Source organism: Notamacropus eugenii, chromosome 6 (genome assembly GCF_028372415.1).
Source record: "Notamacropus eugenii isolate mMacEug1 chromosome 6, mMacEug1.pri_v2, whole genome shotgun sequence".
Lineage (NCBI taxonomy): Eukaryota > Metazoa > Chordata > Mammalia > Diprotodontia > Macropodidae > Notamacropus > Notamacropus eugenii.
In genome coordinates, this window is record NC_092877.1 from 208,615,292 (window position 1) to 208,630,495 (window position 15,204).

The 15,204-nt window shown below is 40.2% G+C and overlaps 1 protein-coding gene across 5 annotated transcripts in view; it reads right to left on the reverse strand.

Annotated features, from left to right (window-relative positions):
- Window positions 1-1,339: 1,339 nt before the first annotated feature.
- ATP11A (ATPase phospholipid transporting 11A) overlaps window positions 1,340-15,204 on the reverse strand; it is a 214,924-nt gene continuing 201,059 nt past the window's right edge. For 2 of the 5 annotated variants that reach the window (XM_072621938.1, XM_072621939.1), the window contains exons 26-29: window positions 13,035-13,100; window positions 12,102-12,205; window positions 10,184-10,349; window positions 1,340-1,764 (exon numbers count right to left, since the gene is read on the reverse strand). In XM_072621938.1, the coding sequence (XP_072478039.1) occupies window positions 1,504-1,764; window positions 10,184-10,349; window positions 12,102-12,205; window positions 13,035-13,100 (597 nt within the window). In that variant the 3' untranslated portion in view covers window positions 1,340-1,503. Of the gene's footprint in view, window positions 1,765-3,154; window positions 3,260-3,601; window positions 3,696-7,951; window positions 8,041-10,183; window positions 10,350-12,101; window positions 12,206-13,034; window positions 13,101-15,204 lie in introns of those variants that run through there. The other 3 variants (XM_072621941.1, XM_072621940.1, XM_072621942.1) reach the window with 3 other exon arrangements.

The window sequence follows — 15,204 nt, forward strand, 5'->3', positions numbered from 1 at the left end:
GTAAAAATAACAGGGACTTTTAAAGCAATCCTTCAGTCATTTACACCTTCCCAGTCAGAACACTGGACAAAATCCCAAGACAAAGGACACATCTAGTGGTAAAATTAGCGCAAGGTTTGGTAAACACTGGAGAGCCTTGGAAGAAATTCAAGCTAGCTGTATTGCTTTTAAAAATTGAAAGGCTATCTTGTAACCATATCCTTTCAATCTGAAATCAGTTTTAAGTCCATTTTGAAGGACATTAGCCACCTGGTGGTTATGTCTCAGAAAACTAGATTCTCAGCTTCCCTTTTCATTACAACACAGGGTGCTGTATAATGACATTACAGTCAATCATTGTGCCCTAGCAACTGTCCTAAACTAAAATCCCCACCCCCAACTTTTAAAGCCCCTGGAATAAAATTTTCTATCAACAGGGAACCAAGAAACTCCATCCTTTGAAGTCTGACAAAATACTATCTCAGAGCTCTCAGAAGAAAAGCTAAGATATCAGCACTTTGTAATTTGTGCCAAGTACATTCACTCACACAGTCATACACATAAACACTTTTTTCCATGGAGGCAGCAAGGTGATAGGGAGGGAGTAAAAATGAACTGAATTTACTCTAACTTTTCTAGGACATATCGTGATAAATTAACACATTCAGGGCAAGTGACTTTGAGTTTGACACACAAAATGCCAGTACTACCTATAACAACCAACTTCCCTCTGGAGGTTTGAACATAAAGGTGGCATCTCTTTCTTCTGCTAGGAAAACCAATGTACATGACTACACAGATGCTTAATTTGGCCACTTAGGAGAACACGAGCATTAGAAGAGTATTTCCTGACAAGAAGCAACGTCAGTTTGTTCAATGGACAAAGCACGGGAGGAAAACTGATTGGGAGAGCCAGGGAAGAAGGACGACGAAGAGAAACATCAGAAACAGCTGTGAAATGCATGAAGTGACTGTCACTGGAGATATCTGAGGTCATAGCTTCTGGCTCAAAACTGAACTGTTGATATCAAAATGTAGGTCCTTCACTGAAACTATCCACTTCAAGTAAGAGAAAGTGACCGAAGACGACAGAAGCAAGCAATGTATGTGCAAAAAAACAAAAAAAAAGGAAAGAAAAGAAAAGAAACAAAGAAAAAAGAAAAATCCAGAACGTTTAACACAGAACAAGGGGACTTCTAAGTGCTACCAATCTCACAGTGCCAGACTGTGGAAGATGTTCATTGCTTTAGCAGTTCAAAAAAAACTTTTTTTGAAGAGGCCACATCAAGCCTGGAAGGACGTAGACTTCAGGCTCTCAATTCTGTCTGCCTAATCATTACTCCAGACAGTGAGAGCCAAGTACTTCTTAGTTTAAATTTTATTACATATATGTTCCCTCTTCTGGAAACAGAATACGCATACACACACACACACACACACATAAGCACACACGTGCACACACACACATGCGCGCACACACACATTCAAAAATGCAGTTCTTTAAAGGCTTGAATTGGTGATCTGTCATACGGGCGTTTCCAAACCTGACCCACGGTAGCAGTGTCTTGCACTGGACTTGCAATAGTTATTGGAAAAATTAAACCCAAGCGGGAGGACTGAATAATCATGACTGTTCCAGTATGTCAGCATCACTTTTTTAGAATGAGAATGAGACCTTGTGGCTGGAGGGGAACTGGTGAGCTCATTGCTTCGATAGCTTGGACTTGGTAGAGAGGCGAGAGGGGTGAATTCTGAAATATGGTCCTGACATTGCCTTGGAGAATTCTGTCAAGAGATAAGAAAATACATTAAGTGCCTGACATAGTGAGTAAGGATCCTAAAACAATTCTGTTATTTCAAAATTGAGCCAGATAACATGCTTTCTCTACAAATTGCTCTATTTGGAAATCAACATTCAAGTCACTGGTTTTACATTATTAGATATGCTAGTTTCCCCTCTGATTTAGAATACTGTAAACTGACAGTGTGCCCATTGGTACCTGCTTATTAATACCCTAGAAAGCAGCTTCTCTCTATCCCCACTTCTCCCTCCTCAATTATATTACATGAAGCAACCATTATGCTAACCCAAGAAATGGCAAGGAGCAGGGGAAGCCAAGTGATCATGTGGGTGACAGCTGCTCTAGCTCATGGCATCGTTCATCTCTCCTAGCTTGCTAAGTGACATCTGGAAGCCCACAAGCGTGAGTGAAGAGTGGTTATTTACCCTTAAAGTGCTGACCCACAAAGACAGGAAGACAAGGACTCACCCAGTGTTAGTGCATCCTTTCCCAACACACACAGATTCAAGGATAAACAGCCACATTGACTAAGCACATCGAGATCATCTTCAGAGCTTACTCTTATTATTTTTGCACATGCCACAGACCAATGTGGTTTGTGACTTCTCGCTAACAGCCAAAGAAGGCTGACAAGTCACATATAACAAGTTTAACTATGCAGGGAGAGAATAAACAAAAACTGAGCGATAGCAAACTTTTCATATAAAGCACGTTTCCAGTTTGACACAGTACTGAGTTTTTTCCGAATTAGATGATAAATGTGCTTGTCAAACCCAAGGTTTTTATATTAGAGAGATGCTTCATGAACACACATATTCAACACAATTTCCACATACTTTTAGGCACCAGACTGGTCTATTCAGTACAGCTAATGTTTAACATGGGCTAATGTCCAACATTAGTCTGAGGGACTGACCAATGTTCAATGTAAACCAAAATCCCAGAAAGCATTAATCTGTGGTATCTTTCCTGACTGACCCTTTAAATTAAAATGTTTGCACCTCACAGGCCCAGAAAGATCTGTTTATTTTGGCTACACTGAATATTAGCAGGTTAGACCAGTTAATGTTGTACATGAGAACACTGATAAACATTAGTCACAAGATACGTACATAAATGTGCACAGATGCACACACGTAAACACATGATACAGTTTGTTATGCAATTGTCACTCTCAGGCAAATAACTTACCTGGGAATATCCAATATTTAAGTGTAAAAATTAGGTTTTCCTACAAATCATTAATTTTGACTAAAAAAAAAAAAACGGCAAAGCACAGCAAAAACTTTGGAGGAAAAATGAACACTTTCAGAGTTATCACCGCACACCAATAAAGTGACTCCAAACTGGCGCCATCTGTGCCATACTGTTACCTATCATTGAGCTAATTATGCTTCGGAAGCCGTAAGAGATCCTTCAAGGAGGGGCCCATCGCAGGTCGCCACTGCCTCTACAGTTGGTTTATGTTTCATAATCTTCTGCAAGGATGGAGGAAAAACACTGAGACTGTTGCCACACACGAGGGAAGTCTGAATGGATCGTCTCGAGGTCTGAGATTCTTGATTCCCTAACCTCAAGACAGATTCCCAGAGCTTCAGTCCAGAGCCTACCTCCAGGGCTCTGGTCTCAGGAGGACCTATCTCTATACCTTTCATCCCTTCAACCCTTTCACCTGCATATACAGGCCCGTTATTGATCCTGATGCCAGACTAAATACAAACCTGATGAAAGCTGAAGACACTTGTTTTATACCATGAGACACCACCTCTGGCTATGTTCTCCGGTGCCTCTTGGATCACGTAAAAAGGAAACTATCTCTGTTTTGCTCATGGGGCTTTCATCATCATACAGTCAAACACGCAGTAGGAAAGTGTGCTGCCACTGGCTGTTAAATATTCAACGCAATTAAGTCCTCTGGGGGGGGGAAGGAAAGCACAGATTTAGAGAAATCAATGAAGGCAAATTGATTTTTTTTTCTGTGAGTTGCCACTTTCCAGGGCATGCAGGAAATACACTAAGGAACAGCAGGCTTCCCTTCTCATCCGTGACAGGGCTGCTGAACGGACCAGAAGACAACTGCATCCAAGGTTGGGTATGTGAGGGGGGAGAGGAGAGCCCACTTTCCCCAATACGTGTGCTGTATTCTGGAGATAAAGAACCTGAGTGAAGTCACTGAGTGTCCCCAGTGCATGTGCAGTAAGAAGCCAAATTCATTGGCACAATCTTGCTTGAAATGTGGTAGGAGATTCCACAGGATCTGCCAAGAACTCGGACAGTGTGGGCTTCCACGAGTGCTCGAGCAAGGAAGCCTGCTGTATGGTCCACACGGCCCTCTGAGCCATTTCCCCAGGTAGTGACAAAGTTCCTGCTCTTCTGCAAAGAGCGTTGCTGAAGGATTCTCAAGGGGCTTCAGTGGCCCCTTGGACAAAACTAAAATGACAGCCAGTAATCAAAAAAGAAGAGAAATGAAATCCAAAAGATTTAACAGTGTGATGTTCAAAATAGTCCCAGATGGGTGGGGCTGGCCTTCTTAAGATGTTCTACTCAAACCTGGTCATTTTCCAGTCAAATGTGAAAAAAGAGTCCTTCTAAGAGTGATGGACAACTGTAAATGGTGCGCTTAAACTTGCATTGATGAAATGTTTCCATGTAAAATAAGGGAAAGGAAAAAATGAAGCAAATGCAACTGGTGCACTTTGCAGAAAGAATACTTTGTGTTTTGCTTTTTTTTTTTAAAAGATTGGGTGGAGGATGAAAAGGGGATTGGTGCCTGTGATAGTTTTTACAGAGAAAGGTAGAAAAAGTTAACAAAATGTAGTCCTCACGTAGGTTAAACAAATGCTTGATTCCTCCAAAGTTTTGCAGATCAACGGGTAGGTTAAACTCCGTCACAGAAAATATGTTTTTGCGTGTGCCGTGAATGTTCTGGTTTTGGTTTACTGATGTTCATTTTTACATGGCTAAGTAGTGATTGTAAATAGTTGTTTACCACCCCTAGAGATGAATGCTCAATGGCCTGAAGGCCTCAATGCCTTCAGCTGCTGTGGAAATCAAAGATAACGATAAGCAATGACATGTTCCAGCTTCTGCTTTACTTTCAAAGTAGAACAGTCTCTTTGGATTAGGTTTCTAATCTAGACTAGTTCTAGAATATTTATTTGGAGCTGAATTTTGGAAGTCTAAATCAGTTTCACCAGCACCATCTCTGCCTTACTAAAACATTCCTAATAATTTCATCCTACAGGCTTTCAAATATGAAAATAAACAAAGATGGAATTCTGTGATTCACTGCAACATATTTTGATGACCCTAGATTGAAAAACAATTAGAATGGACCAAGTCAATTTACTTTACTTAAAAAGAAAGTGACTTTTTTAAAAATCATGTTAGTCAATTAAATGGTACTTAAATTGCATAGCCAATCAACTGTTTTTGAGGAGTTTTTTGTTTGTTTTGGTCTGGACTTACGATTTTATCAATTTAGTGAGCTACTAGCATGGAGACTCCCTCCATTCAAGTGGATCAGCAACTCCGCTGTAACTTAAAAGTCTTACAGAATTATTACGTGTCTTGCTAGTGGTCCTACAGTCATTCTGGGTCAGTGGCAAGTCTCAAACTCAGGTCTTCCTGACTCTAAGACAGGTTTACCATTAAGGCACATTCACTCTCAATCAATAGTTCTTGAGAGAAAAAAGATCCTCCCCCACCTTTTAAAAATGTTTGTGTAATATATGGTCTTTAATAAGATGGCAATAATACCAGACACCAACAGAGATGTATTCGTTACATACTAACAATCACCCCAGAAACAGCTGATCCAGAGGAGAACGTCCCCAGGCCTTTCTGGGTCAGGTGTTGCTGGAAGATTGTTGTTATGTAAGGGAAAAGCAGACTTGGATGGTATTAGGGCTTTCATCACAGGACCTGGAGCTGAGCTAAGGGAAAGGGTCCTTTGGAGAAGCAGGGTTGAGGAGATGGTTCATTCATTCATTCATTCACTCCCTCTCTCCGTGATTCCTCCATGCACATCTATTATATGCCAAGTACTACTGCGAAGTCTATTAAGAGAAACTAAGGGGAGTTTTGGGGAGCAGACTCACAGGAACATCATCTCCTTTCCTTTTCCTATTCTCTCAGTCCTGCCCTCTGAGAACTTTGCAGGTAGAGGAGGAAGAAGACAATCCTAGGGGTATAACGTGAATTAGTGTTTAAAAGCTACTCCCCTTCCTCCTTTGCCTGCCAACTGTGTTCTCCACTGCCCCACTACCCCAGAGTACCAACTTCAGCCCTGTCTCCCGAGATAAAGTACTCAGTACCTCCCAAGTCTACTTTTCTTCTGAAATGCAAATGAGTCTTGGCCATCCTCTGTTATAAGCACCCTAACACCCCGCATTAGCACCTACAGGAAAAGTAAATGTCCTTCCTTCCTTAACTCTTATCTGGGAAATAGGCAGGGAGATCCCTTATACTTAACAAAAGAGGTAAAGGGGAAGAATCCCCAGGGAGGTTACAATGTCTCATTACCCTTAGCCCCATCTAGAGCCGTGGTCTCTCTTCCTCGTCTCTGATTCCCTATCTCTGCCTCTTCTTCTCCTCTCATCCTTTTCTTTTCTCATCACTAGTTCCTCCCATAGGCCATACACAATTACCACCAGTGACTTGGAGATGAGAGAGTCTCAGTTCTAACTGATTTCATCCTTCACAGCTAGGAGGGTTCCAGGTGTGTCTCTGGCCTTCCAAATGGAAATGAGTCACTCGTTACACTTTGTTACACATGGTTGTCAGGTTCTAGAGTACTTGCAGTACAAGATCAGATACGTTCTATGGTGATGCCATTTTTCTAGCCAAACCACCATTTATAACAGTGTTCTTATGGGAAAACTCAACAGCATTTCAAACCAACTTAAATGTGAAAATCTAGTACATATCCAATTCAAATACTGGAGACTGTTTGAACTAAAGTAACAACTTTTTCAAAGTACCTTTACCTTGGGAGCAGACTAAATGTATTTAAGTGTAAAAATAAGCAACAAATAATTGGTTAGGCTGCAGCACCCTTGAAATCTTGGCTCTGGATAAAAAAAAAAGGCTTTTATAATAAGCTTTTGCCACAGAAAGTGCTACATACAGGGCTGTAAAGCTGTGGTCTGGGCTGTTATTGATTGCCATCTAAAAAAAACCCAGAGCTTTTTTCAGAACTTTTTCCTGCTAAAAGTCACCAAATTTTATTCCATGAATTTAAGCAGCCTCAAACTTTTGCATAAAATGGTGTTCTTCCCTTGTTTATCCCAGTAATAGCACATGGTATATCAGAGAGCTGTTTAAGGATCTTTAATGAGGTTGTTTTAGAATTGCAGTTGAGAGCTGGAAATCATGCCAACACCAATACCATCCTGCTCAAGGGCATGTCTTTTTGTGGTACAACTGAGCTGCAAATACACCTGGTATATGTGTTAATATCAGAATTTGAAATGTGACTATGGGAATTTAATATGGATCAGATCTATTCTACGTAGTACTTCATGAGATAAAGGTACTATATAATACTGGTCTCTCATGAAGTAAAGGTCCAGCACAGTGTAAAAGAACACTGGACTTGGAAGCAGGAAAAGCCCTGGGTTGTCCTGGTTATATAGCTGTGAGACCTTCTAGCAAATCACTTAATTTCTCTGACCTTCTGTTTCCTCATCTGTAAAACGGGCACAGTCATGCCTCTTCCACCTGCCTTCGAGTGTTGCTTTCCACGTAATAAGAGTATGAACCAAGTCTTCTGTTAATACAGCTGGTAGTGGGTACGAGTATTAGTCAACCATTATGAATACAGGCAAATAGTTAATGATTATATTTACTACGCTTCTGAGGAAACTTTGTTATGATGTTTTATTTAAAAACCAGCTATAATGATGAGTGCCGTTAAAGCACAGGCACTCACGCTGCCCATGCAGACTGCAATCCTGGTTACAGCTTAGTGGCTAACGTAGCAGAGGTACCCAAGATCATACAGCTAATAAGAGTCAGGGGCAGGAGTTGAGCCCTGGTCTATCCTTTTCCAAGTCCAGCACTCTAATAGGATGCCTCCAATATAAACTGAGTGTGTAAGAAATGTCCTTGATATTACAGTAAAACATCTACTGTCCTCCAAGCATGCAAAAAGGCAGAAAAAGAGTCACCTTGTATTCCGTTAGAAACTCAGACTGCTGGAAGTCTGAGAAAGCATAAAGATGGTAGACTGCTCAACAGAAAGGCACTGATGCTTAGTCTGCCATTTCCAGAAGGTTCAGGAGGTACCCATGCACATCATTTAGGTTTAAATAAGGTAGTTATTTAGGCAAAGCAGGTTGGAAGATGAAAGGAAATGAGGAGAGGGGAGAGAGAAACACAAGGGGATAAGTCTGGTTAAACGCTAACAACTTCCCAGCACATATAAATGCTGATCACACTAAGAAAACAGACCTTGGCATTGTGAAGACCACCCCCTCCCCTAACATACCTTGTTCATTCTCTAAGCAGGGCTCTCCCAGCATTGTGCCCGCTAGGTTTTTGGTTGTATTTCTTACTCCCTTTTAGCCCTCTCTCCTGACTGACCAGATACTTCCTGAATCCATAATGAGGACTTTTAACTCTTATAGTAGTAGGAAGGATGGATGGCAACATTTATAGTGTTCAGGGTTATTTTAAGATCTACAAGACTAAGGAGTCACCTTCCACTGTCTTGCAAAACATAACCCACATTACCTCTAATTATACTTTCCTATGACTCAAAGTATACGTTATAGAAGGATAAAGGAGCCTGACTACAGAGCTGCATGACTGACTCCCAAGTCAGCACAGAGCCTTAGGGATTAAAGGTCTCATCTATAACAACTACATATCTGAGGTCTCCTATTCAAGAGATTAAAAGCAAAATATATATAAATCCCTAACAGGTCTGCTACTCATAGCACAGGGCTTTGGAAGTATCTAGTATTTATTTTCTTTTCTTCATCTTACCCACCAAAAGGCAGCAGGGTGAGTTTCCTTCACAGGGAGACCCATCAAAATTCCTGCTTTCACCACCATTAAGTTATAGACTAAAGATTTGTTCTTACTTAGGAGCCTGAGAGCAAAGCTGCCAACTACCTACCTCCTTTAGCTGCTTCCTTCCTACTTTCTGGAAGAGTGACATGAGCTCTGTCTGGAACCAGAATTCTTTTGCTATCCATCCAAGCGAAAGAGGATTTGGATACCTGAAGATATTCTTGTCCTGCCTGAAGATATTCCTGTCCTGCCCTGTTTGTTTTTAAAGGAAGAACTCCTGCCAAGGGACCAGCTCATAATACTGAGCTGCTACAGCAGACTTCTCTTTACCTTTAGGAACTGGAGGATGACTTGTTTAAACTGGGGCAGGAAGCATAAACAAGGGAAAAGCCTAACTAGATGCTAAAAGCATTGGAGTTCAAATAAAGCTCATTTCAAGTACTACAAACATTTTACTAAATTTTGCAAACAAGAATTCAATTCTATTTGGTGGGGAATGATTGTACACGAGTCATTATATAGGAATACTCATTTTCCACCTCAAGTGGGCAAATTTCATTTGGAATGAAAAAACAACATAATCCACAAAAGCTTATTTCCATTTGGGGGGGGGGGAGGCAAAGCGATTGGGGTTAGGTGACTTGTCCAGGACCACACAGCTAGTAAGAGTCAAGTGTCTAAGGTCAGATTTGACCTCAGATCTTCCTAACGTTATTCACTGCACCACCTAGCTGCCCCTTCACCAGGATTTTTTGAGAAAAAAGGCCAGAAAGGGGGTAAGGAGGCAATGACATCTTCAATACCGAGGAGTGATTAGGTACTCCATTCCATTCCCCAACTCCCACTTCTCCATGAGTCTAAGGAAGGAAGAAGGGGAGAAGGAACCAGTCTCCTGGAGATTATGAATGATTAGGAGGCTGGGACCATGCTCATAGCAAAGGTAAAGAGGTGCTGGGAGCAAACACTTCTCTGAGAAAAGGTGAGAGCCAGAATCTGCGCTGGAGCCCAGATGTCTTCGTTTTTGTTGTTGGTTTTTGGCCACAGTCTGAGAGTGTGGAAAATAAGTACCCCAATCCATTGGGGGCTTTACTTTCTATATGTCATGTTATGAATTCCAGTTAAACTCCATGCCATCACTAACCACCTCCCTCCCCCAACAAATACTGCTAACCTTGAAATGACTGCTTCTGAAATATACTTTCGTGTAGAACTTTGGATAGGGCAATCTGTCTTATATTCAGTTATATTCATTTCTGGTATCTTTGCCTAATCATACTTTTTTACTGGATACAACAAGCCTTTTAGCTTATTCCTTTATAACTTCCCAAATACTAAACCCCTGCCTTACAATAATAATTAGTAGTTAAGACAAAAGTGATTTTTACCTGAGTTCTTTCTGTTGCTGTAGGCCACAACTGCCTACATAGAATCTTTTTGATAATATCTGGAAGAAGGCTGATAATTATTAACAAAATGATGCACATCCATACAGGACCACTGGATAGCATCTGTATGAACACAAAGTACATCCTCTGATAACTGAGAAAAGGCCTATAGGATTTAAAGAGAAAAGAAAAAAAAATGGAACAGGTAAGAAAGTACACATTTTTAGGGGAAAAAAATCCCTAACATGTTTTATACATGTTTTTAAATCTTCTATGGAAAGGTTTCTTCTATTCTAAAGAAGTCGAGACATGTGACTTTTCCTTCTGAGTGGTATCTCTTGCTCTGCATCTGGATCTCTCATATATTCCCCTTTCTCTCTTCCAACACAGTTGCAATCCTGGTGCCAACCCTTCTCTCCTCAGGTTTGGACTATTTCAATAAAGGAGACAGAGAAGGAGCCAAGAAGCATGACAGAGCCCCAGAAACCTTAGTGTTTTCTCTGATGACTGACATTAAGGAGGAAATGGATTCAATTTTTTAATGAAAAAGATGGACAGCAATGTCAGATGCTATAGAGAAGTGAAAGAGAAGGCCAACTGAGGAAAGGAGGCCATTAAGAATCTTTAGATAGAAAATTCAATAGAAGGAGAAGTCAGGTTCTGAGAGGGTCAGGAGGTGATAAGGCAATGTGGAACTAGCCTAAGAAAAGGAGAAAGGAAGGAAGGAAGCATCAGGAGGCAGGAGGAGTTTGTGTTTTTGTTTATACTTTTAGCATACAGGAGACCTGAACATGGATGAAGGCAGAGGGCTCAAAGCCAATGAAACAGGAGGGACTGAAGATGCAAAACTAAAATGGGAAAATGGAACAAAATCCTACCGGATAAGAAAGGAGATGGAATCAGGAAGACAGGCTAACTCTCAAAAAGGGGGGATTTTTCTGAGAGAGTAAAAGGAGTGATACAGGTATACTTTGACATGAAAAAACTGGACATGTGTGCAACTTCTTAGAGAACCTCAATCTGAATAAAGACAAAGAAAGAATTCTGGGAGAGTGCTGGAGGTGGGGACAAGAGCCTGAGAAAGTACAAAATATTTACAGGAGTTTCTATGGAGAATGTCGTTGTCAAGAGGAGCTGTATAAAAGGACTACTGAGAATCAGTATGGGCTCAGTTGAGATTAAATACCTTGGCTGCCATATTTTTCTTTAGCCATGAGAAGAAAATGGATAGCAGTGGCAACTCAACATTGGCAGTCGGGGAGTACGGTCTAAGTAAGGTCAGTCAGTGAGCAGGAGTCTAGGACAGCAGTTCCCATTGGGTACGAATCCATCATTTGTGTTACAACATATAATAATGGCATATAGCAAGTAAGAGGAAAAAGTTCTGTCTGTGACCAGTAGGACTCTGGCTACCACTGCTGATCTGTATATTCCATTCTTGTGCCTTGTTTAAGAAAGGCTATCAAACCTAGTCAAACTTAGGATACTTTTACCCATTTGACCAAAGGTACATACTTTCAGTTTAAGAAATTCTTCTCTAAGTTAATTGAGGGGATAAAATCCCCAATTTGGAATTATCAGAGTAAGTGATGCACTGCTGACTCTAAACCCAGGTAGGTAAGGGCTCCTATGTGAGTTTCTTTAGAGTTGTCTAGGGATTCTTATGATAGATCTAAGGCTCCATGTTCTCAAGCTATGAAAGATCTTCCTGAGAAGAGATTTATAGAAAAAAGAGGATGAGGGAACTGGCAGAAGGAGAGAAGTAGGTGGTAGGAAACAAACTGCTGGGCCTGTCATCCTACCTCAAATGCAAGAGATGATTTTTGGTCCAAGTCTATCTCTTGGCGGTGAAGGGAGGCTACTCAATACTAGCTAAAGGCTTTTAAGGACCTCAAAAATGGCATGACTAGACTCTTACCAGATAATTCCTCCCCAGAGTAGAGAAAAGACAATGTAGAAAATCAGTGATCCCCAAATAACAAAATGATTTATCCAAGTCCAGTAGTGTGTATCGAGGGCAAGCTATAAAGGAAAAAAAAAAGGTGATTGGTGTTGGTGCCATCAACCAGTGGCAAGCTAGAACAAGACAGTGAAGGAAACCTTAAAATCAGTAAAGAAAGCTCACCAGCGATGCATTTGGCTAAGATGCCAGTTTTGGGCAACAAAAGAAATGTATCTTATGGAGATACAGGAGTGCATCTGGGGTGAAAGTGAGCCTCCTTGAGGGCTATTTTGCTCTGGGCCTGGAGCATCTCTAGTTATGTGTTTCTCAATCTACAAAATCTTAGGGAAATTGCAAAAGGTTCATGTTAACGCAGCACTCAAGCAGTTACAAGAAACTAACTGGAGTGAGGTCACTCCAAGTACCAGTTTTGAAAGTTTTGTTTATGATAATAACTGTGAGCTTTTCCTTTGGTTTTAGTAACCCCACCATGATCATATTGGTCAGTTAGTTTTCCAGAGCGCTGGCAAACTTTGCTTTATCAAAGATCTCCTGAAAAAATAAAATCTATTTTAAATATATCAGAGTACTTGCTTTCTAAAAGAATCCTAATATGAATCCTTCTGCGAAGTTCGTATTCAATCCCTAATTTATCTTTTATATAAATTCAGATTTTGACACATTGGATTTGATTAAAGATGGCTACCTTATCACCTCAATCTAAACTAGCTGAGCCCAAAGGAGGCAGCACTTTTAGGAGGCTACAGCTATGGCAGGTCACTGGCTATAGGAATAGTTCATTCTGGAAGGAGCTTATCGATGATGACACTTGAGGTCAAACGTAATATACATGATGTATATTACTGATTATCAGACCAGCAGATGAAATATTAATACCAATGACCTTACCTTTAGTGTAACCGTAAATACCAACACAGTGAACACCAGCGTTCCAAAGGTCCAGTTTCCAAACACCTGTTAGGCAGGAAAACACATCTCAAGTCATTCATTGACAACCTAGCAGTGCCACTCTCCACACCAAAAAAAGCAACCAAATCCTTTGAATAGAACAAGCTTCATGGTCATCCTTGGTTATAAATGCTTTAATCTATGCTCAAGTCAACAGCAACCCCAGGAATGATTTCTGAAAATTCATGGCAAGACCTGGGATTTCACTAGGGCAGGGAACTCCTGATGTCAATCCTAGCTCCATCTATCATGCAGATAGATAACTCATCCATATCTTAAGAGTCCTGAAAAACTGCTGATCTTCTATCCACAACTCCATGCTGATTCTTTTTATAATTAATCAGTGGAAGTAGCAATGATTATATCCTGACGCAGAGAAAGGATTTTTCTCTCTCACACTGCCCTAACCTCTATTTCAATTATTTGAGTGCTGTCTCCCAACCCACTCATTTTACCTATCTTGAACTCTTTGCCTTAAAAATTTTTATTTAAATGTTAAATATGCAATTATATTAAAATATATAAATTAACAAACAATATAAATAATAAACTATGTAACTATGTAATATAAATATATTATTATACATGCATCAGAATACCTATTTAAGAGTACCACACAGTACAATTCTGTGTTGTTCAATTGTTTTCAGTTGTGTCTGACTCTTTGTGACCCCATTTGGGGTTTTCTTGGCAAAGATACTGGAGTGATTTGCCTTTTCCTTCTCCAGCTCATTTTACAGATTAAGAACTGAAGCAAACAGGGTTAAGTGACTTGCCTAGGGTCATAAAGCTAATAAGTATCTGAGGTCACATTTGAATTCAAGGATTCCTGACTCCAGCACCAACTGCACCACTTGGCTACCACTCTACATGGTACATTATGAAATGTTAATATCTCAGTAACACTGAGAACAATACATATGGATCAGCACAGGATTTTTAAATAATAAAATGATATACTTTAATATATAATTCCAAACTGGGAATTTTTTTGGTATTTTATGTACAGCAGACCCATGTGTGGTTACCTAAATAAACCTTGCTTTGGGGTCATTTGGAGCAGTAAATACTAGTGCTGATGTTTTACTCTTCAAAAGTCTCCAATCTATGTGCATTAATCTAACTGTCAATTGTTTTCAGGGATGTGGATCCTCAGTCACTTTCAGTAAGAACAACGTGTAACTAACATGAACAGGAGGAGGGGATAGCAGCTTTGAAATGTGATAAGTCAAAAGGATGAGAAAGGAAAACAGACGAGTTAGAGAAGAGGGTGAGGGGGGGAGGAAGCCCCTGAAGCACTCAGTTGGAGTGTAGACTCCTAGGACTTTGGCTTCTCAACATTGAAACTGAGGAGACAGACTTCTGGGAGGCAAAAGGAAGTCTGGTCACTAGGAGAGAGCAAAGACAGGCAAGGATTACAATTTCTCTGAGTCTCCTATTCTAGAGGCTTCTGAATTATACGACATGAAAAGCTGAGATGTGTCAAAGGGAGTATGAATTATAACCCATGAAAACACCATACCCTTGGGAATTATACACAGCCAATACCTACAGATTGGCAAATAACTTGTTTGAGACTCCTAATACTTCGCCAAGTACAGTCTCTATCAAAGCGACTAACTTTGATGGAGAGATAATGAAGATAAGAGGATCACTCGCTCACAGAGTCATGACCATGTCCTTCTTGAATTCCTAATTCTGTGAAGAACTGTTTCTTAAGGCATGTTTCTAGAATTTACTATGTTAGCCATATCCTTCATGGAAAAGTATCTCTGCTATCATCATATTCTCTTACATTTTATCTCAAAATTATGACTGTCCCCAGAACTGGGACTCTTCCTTTTTGGACTGGAACAACGGACCAATACATTAATTTAAACCATGTATTGGTGTAAAAACGTACTTCAAAAATTTTATAAACTTTTGAAGTAAACAACCGTCCATAAACCCAAATACACATCTTGGGAGAAAAATATAGTATGTTAAAAATGTGCTATCTACATAGTGAAAAAAGAAAAAAAAAAAGCTAGAAACACAGCATGCATAATATGGCAATATAAGAATGCTTTCTATTATCACAGTGATTTAGTTCCATCCCTAAAACATCTCT